Source organism: Oncorhynchus mykiss, chromosome 13 (genome assembly GCF_057628025.1).
Source record: "Oncorhynchus mykiss isolate SJ-2025 chromosome 13, ASM5762802v1, whole genome shotgun sequence".
In the NCBI taxonomy this organism is placed as follows: domain Eukaryota; kingdom Metazoa; phylum Chordata; class Actinopteri; order Salmoniformes; family Salmonidae; genus Oncorhynchus; species Oncorhynchus mykiss.
The window spans coordinates 50,267,607-50,273,598 of record NC_143034.1 but is presented as its reverse complement, the minus strand read 5'-3'; the positions used below and the strand labels follow the sequence as shown (position 1 = coordinate 50,273,598).

The 5,992-nt window shown below is 45.8% G+C and overlaps 1 protein-coding gene across 1 annotated transcript; it reads right to left on the bottom strand.

The window, feature by feature from the left end:
* Positions 1-711: 711 nt before the first annotated feature.
* Positions 712-5,903, bottom strand: angptl6 (angiopoietin like 6). The gene is made up of 7 exons (XM_021557913.3): positions 5,496-5,903; positions 4,249-4,730; positions 3,909-4,049; positions 3,542-3,761; positions 2,020-2,213; positions 1,379-1,649; positions 712-1,254 (listed from the first exon to the last, which is right to left on the bottom strand). Exons 2-7 carry the CDS (start codon positions 4,708-4,710, stop codon positions 1,070-1,072), a joined length of 1,473 nt encoding a protein of 490 aa, XP_021413588.3. The 5' UTR covers positions 4,711-4,730; positions 5,496-5,903; the 3' UTR covers positions 712-1,069.
* Positions 5,904-5,992: the final 89 nt, after the last annotated feature.

Sequence of the window (5,992 nt, the reverse complement as noted above, 5' to 3'; positions counted from 1 at the left end):
ACTTGAGTAAAAGTAAAGGTACCCTTGTAGAAAATGTAAAGGTACCCTTGTAGAAAATTTAAAGGCACCCTTGTAGAAAATTTAAAGGCACCCGTATAGAAAATGACTCAAGTGAAAGTCACCCAGTAAAGTCCTACTTGAGTATAAGTAAAAAAGTATTTGGTTTTTAATAAACTTAAGTATCAAAAGTAAAAGTATAAATAATTTCAAATGTCTTATATTAAGCAAACCAGAAGGCACAATTTTCTTGTTTTTTATTTAAATTTACAGATAGCCAGGGGCACACTCCAACACTCAGACATAATTTACAAACAAAGCATTTGTGTTTAGTGAGTCTGCCAGATCAGATGCAGTAGAGATGACCAGGGATTTTCTCTTTATGTGTGTGAATTAGACCATTTTCCTGTCCTGGTAAGCATTCAAAATGTAACAATTACTTTTGGGTGTCAGGGAAAACGTATGGAGTAAAAAGTACATTATTTTCTTCAAGAATGTAATAAAGTAAAAGTCAGATTCCCCATAAATCGACTTACTTACTTTAAAGTATTTTTACTTTAAGTACTTTACACCACTGCATCAAACCACAAAGTCAGTTCTCATAAGCAAAATAAACGGACTTCTAACTCACCGTGTGGTGTGTGTATGTGTGTGCATGTGTGTGTATGTGTGTGAGAGGATAGATAGATAATATCAAAAAGTAATGTTCAAACATTGTTTTGCAATTTTTTATTAAATAAATACATTGCAGTTAGAATACAATTCCACATGTTGTGTTGGCATGTCAGTCTTACGCTGTCTTATTAACATACCTGTTTAACATATAAGAACTTCATTAACAACCTTCCTCATCCATGACGGAACCATAACATTACCCTGATGCCTGATGGACATGTGTGTTTAACACAGGAGGCTGCTGAGGGGAGGACGGCTCATAATAATGGCTGGAACAGAGTGAATGGAATGGCATCAAACACAAGGAAACCATGTTTGATGTATTTGAAACTATTCCACTCCGGCCATTACCACGAACCCGTCCTCCCCAATTAAGGTGCCACCAATGGGGAGAGGGTTAGGTGGGTTTGATCATCATGGTGACTGTTTTGAGGGAGTAGGAGCCCCCGTGGAACTCTGCCCAGTAAACCCCGTCCTGGTAGCGGCTGCGGTAGTGACCCCCTCGATACCACACGCCGTTTAAGTTGGAGTGGGCACACATGTGGTACCACCAGCCCCCCTTCTGGAAGTGGGCACAGTTCCCTAATGAGGAAATGGAGAGAGAAACCAACTCATCAAGCCAAACCTGGGTGTTCAAACAGGCAGCCATGAAAAGAGGCAGAAATGAAAAAAGAGAGAGGGTAGTAGAGAGTGAGAGAGGATTCACCTGAATAAGCATCCTTATCCTTGTCCAGAGTTGTAAAGGCTTTGTCATTGTGCCAGGACATTGAGTCTCCGGCGTTGCCTTGGTATTCCCCCAGCCTCAGACGGTACCAGTCGCTCTCAGGCTCCAGGCGGAAGCTGTCGTACTCTGCAAACACCTGGCGGCCCTGCCAGTCCTCCATGGCCACCCGAAGCTTGTAGTGGGCCTGCTTGGTCAGCCAGTAGAGGTGCTCCAGACCCAGCCAGTACTCTCCATCCAGGTTCCCAAAGCCTTGCTGTGGTGGAGTACGACAGATAGTTTAGGGTTATGTTCACTGTAGCAATAGTTTTCATGACTTCTGTGGTGTTTAACCGTCCTCAACTGAAGGATACTCTTGAGTCTCTGAGCTCTAATACCAGCTATTTTTCTGGTTTTATAGCCCACTGTGATGGTTGTCAATTACAGTAACTATACAGCTCATGTTTCATCACATATAATCAGCTGAAATGAAAGGCAAATGGAGGAGGGGAAGGATTATGGGTCTGCAGTGCACACACTCACTGTGTGTTTTGTATTGCAATGGTAATAGCACACTGATTGATGTCATAACAAGCTCTTGAGCGCTTCACTTTTAGTGGCTCACTGCAAACTGGAGGTGAGAGCACCTTGTACTGCTCCCAGGTCCTGAAGAAGTTGACTGAACCGTCCTGTCTCCTCTGGATGACGGTCCAGCCTCCCTGGGCCTTGGTCTGTTCACACCAGGCCTGCAGAAGCCGGTTGGCGCTCTGTGGACGCAGCAGGTAGATCCCATTGGTGGTCTCGCCCGAGTCCAGCACATGCTGGCAGTCCCTCCAGGGTCCTGAGGTACAGAGATGGTGTAGGTATGTGGCTCACAAAGGCAGTTAGGATTTCGGAACATACCTGGGTTCAAATAGTCATAATTGTGCTCGATTGAGCCTGTCTGGTGCAATGGAACTAATGGAAGTCCAAACTCCGCCCACCTGCCACTAGGCAGGCTCAACCAACTGCTGGAAATGAGGGAGTGAGTATGTGAGTCTGAAACATGTAATGGGGAGAGTGGTCTGGAATTGTGTTTGTTTTAGAGCCAACAGGGTCACAGATACATGTTTTCTCGCTTTGCTTCAGCTTATCTCTTTACTGCCCGAAGACATTCTTTCACCACACATGTTGTATGTCTTATGTCACACTGGGAGAGATAAGCGTACACCGCAGGAACGGACACAGAAAGCCTGTCCATACAAGGTGGTGTCACCCATCTGAATGCTCTGCCTTGTAATCTTACACATTCCAGTTGTGCGCACACCGTGCATTGTATGGGGGTATCGCCTTGTAATTCAAGGTTACATAGCAGTGTCCTAAAGAGGGCTGTGATTAGGGTGTGTGTTTGTTAGGGTGGCTTGATGTGTGTGTGTGTGTGTGTGTGTGTGTGTGTACTGCTGGTAAATTAGATTTTTTTAGATTCAAACATATTTTAATTTGGAATTTATCCTAATCGCTCTTTCTAAAGAGGAGGTGCTGACAAATCTTATTATTGGTGCCAAATTCTGGATTAGCTACTTTTTATGGTTTATTTCCTAAAATCGAGGATTATATTTTGGCCCATTTGATTGTTATTTATAACAAATATTATTGATGAATTTGCAAATGTTATATCAAAGTCAAACCTTGTGTGTGTGTTACTCATTAACAAAGCCCCTTCTCTACTCTGATGAGAACAGCTGGCAGTTATTAGACATTGTTTAGGCATTCCCAGAGAGATAAAGTCCTATCAGCGGGTCAGTGACTCCCCGAGCTTCTGCACAGTGTCTTCTGGAGTATAAATAACACTGGCAAAATACTGACATTGTTTCATACACAAACTCAAGGTCTGAACAGCAAACAATGAAGCATTTGAAGGGCCAAAAGAAAACAGCTTAATGTTCTGATTGTTGTCAGACGTGTCAGTGAAAAACAATATCGAAACAAAGCAGGAACCAATGAGATATGCGATGTATTGACTGAAATAGAAACAAGGCGTTATAATGTGTGATAACGCTGCCCGGGGAAGATACAGTGTTACTCTTTCACACGGTCTTTGAAAGACAGACTTTCATTCCTACATAGACAGTGTTGGTTAAGCTGAAAGCGCCGTTGGCAGTTGTAAGCTCTGAGGGTGCAGTGATTTACCTGGGCTCTTAGTGACAGGGAAGCTTATGAAGGGGGCGTCGGTAGGGGTGTCGGCCATGGTGGTGGGGAGCACCTTTGTCCCCTGCAGGGGTTCTCTCTCCTCCTGTGGCTGTAGTGGAGGGGCGCCCTGGTCTCTCTGAACATCATTAGCCATCTCCTTGGACTCTGAGCTGTCATTCAGGGGCCCACTGGACTGGATACTCAGGGGTTCAGAGGTCATCTGTCCAATGCAACATAAATATATAAAGAATTTTGTACAGAGCATTGTGGGTACTGTAGTATGTTATGGTACCACTTTAGCTGCATGGGTCAGGGTCAGTGCTTGAGAACAATGCCAGTGGTTTGATAAATACAGAGCTCCCCCTACCTGTGGAGGTGGGGTAGTGTTCTTGGTGGCCTGGCACAGCTTCTCCAGCCGGGCGATGAGCTGACTCTGGTTGCTCATCATGGAGGTGAGGGCTCCATACTTCTTCTCCAGCTCCCTGTAACTAGTGGAGATCTGCAGCATCTGGGATGTTGGTCCACCATGACCGAGCAACAGACAACGGGCCAATCAGGGATGTATCAAGGTGCTACATGCCTGTCATCAATAGGTAAAGGATACTAAGACGGTAAAGAGCAGTAGTAGGAGCAGGTATACAGTTATATGATTCTAACTTCCCTCCTTATGAACACGGCTGTTCCCACAATGCTCTCTGTCTGATTACCTGTGCGGTGGCGTTGAGCAGTAGGTTCTCGACCCGCCTCTGTTTGACCACCTGGTCCTTCTTGTACATAACCTCGTGCAGCAGCTGGGCATAGAGCTGGGCGATGCGGGAGTTCATGCTGCCGCTCTCTTTCCGTAGCGCCCGTACCTCCGTAACCAGGGCCCCCTCCTGCTCCAGCTGGCCTCTCAGCTTCTCCAGCTGTTCCTGCTGACGGTTCAACTCCCCCCGCAGAGCCTTTACCTCTGAGTGGTTGGCGGCGCCGGTGGTGGACTCGGTGCTCACGCACAGCGCCCCCTTCAGTTTTTGCTGGGGAACAATGAATGTGTAGGAGCAGCGGCCTGCTTTTAGCTCTGAGGAGCGGGAAAGGCGCTTTTGGGACTCTTCCTTCCGCCCCCCCACCTCAGGCATGACTAGGAGGAGCCCCAGCAACAGAGACAGGCCAATAGTCAGCTGCTTCTCCATCTACCTGTTCAACTGCTCTTCTGTCCATGGAAATAAGCAGTGATAGAGATTCATTAGCAGATTTCCCCAATAAAACATGACAACTCTTTATCTAGAACATGTAGAGATGTATTCATTCAGTAAAAATAGCTTTTCCCCATTTCAAACAACTATAATTGTACACCAACAAGTACATCACAGTCAGACAGTGGCCACACAGATGCTAAATTCCATCCAGGCATTTTCAGTGGAAAGCAGAGCATGTAAAAGTGCTACCACAATATCTAAGATGCAGCTCAGACTGTCTCTCAAGCATTGACAGCCCACCAGATGTTCCCCTGGAAGGTGAAAGTTAACACCCTTAACACTGTCTGCCTGGCTGGAATTTATTAGCAAGTCAGAACTGGGGTGACAATGGTCGACAAAACTCAGACAGAGTCAACTCACACTTCCATCCCATTGATCAACACAATCCTTCCAGGGTCAACTCTGGCTACCACCATTGTCAACACCGTAAACACCATTATCACCTCAACATTGACACAACACACTATATTTGCAGGGGTCACTACTCCTCAACCTCAGTGAAACACATTATTGGTACCAACAAGTGTCTGTAAGTAAACTGGAATACCAAAGAAAAAGAATACATCACATGATTGCCAAATGGTAGTGTCAGAAGCCCTGTACCATATCGCCAAACATGAACCATTGATCATCTATCATTATAATAGCAGCACTGTTGTTATTAAATCGGAAAGGGGATCCTATCTTTGTAACTTTCAAAGTGAGGGAGCATGACTTACCTCAGTCCTGTTCAGAGGTATAGAGTCAGTTGGCAAACTCTGTCAGCTGTGTTCCTGTGTGTATCCCAGAATCCCGAGCTCCAATGGGTACAGAATGGACTTCTTTAAAGCATCCGCATCTAGAATCCAGATGTCAGGACTATTGGACCTTTCCTTAGCATTGCCTCAGAATGGTCTACTGCCTCAGAATTGCCTCCCAATGAGAAAGTCCACTGCTGTGGCTGTAGCATGCAGCCCGGAGATCCTTTTTCCTGGTGTGTCTGAGCCTCACAGAGACAGGCAGACCAGAGAGACTGAGCTACAGTAAGAAAGACTCAAGGGAGAAAGAGAACTACACACACCACTGATACACAACATCTTTTCAGCAGCAAGACCTCCCCCTCACTTCATCCCTGTCACAGGCCCTCTAAACAAAGAGAGACATAATTACAAACTACCCTAATGACACCCCCCCCCCCCCCCCCCCCCTCTCTCTCTCCCCTCCCATCCTCTCAACT

What these genes read in the sequence shown, in the direction of transcription:
- angptl6 (XM_021557913.3), bottom strand. Translation starts at nt 4,710, where the DNA reads ATGGAGAAGCAGCTGACTATTGGCCTGTCTCTGTTGCTGGGGCTCCTC. An exon ending in TGCTCAACGCCACCGCACAG is followed by an intron (nt 4,050 to 4,248) that starts GTAATCAGACAG and finishes CCAACATCCCAG; the next exon opens with ATGCTGCAGATCTCCACTAG. An exon ending in GGACCTGGGAGCAGTACAAG is followed by an intron (nt 1,650 to 2,019) that starts GTGCTCTCACCT and finishes ACTCCACCACAG; the next exon opens with CAAGGCTTTGGGAACCTGGA.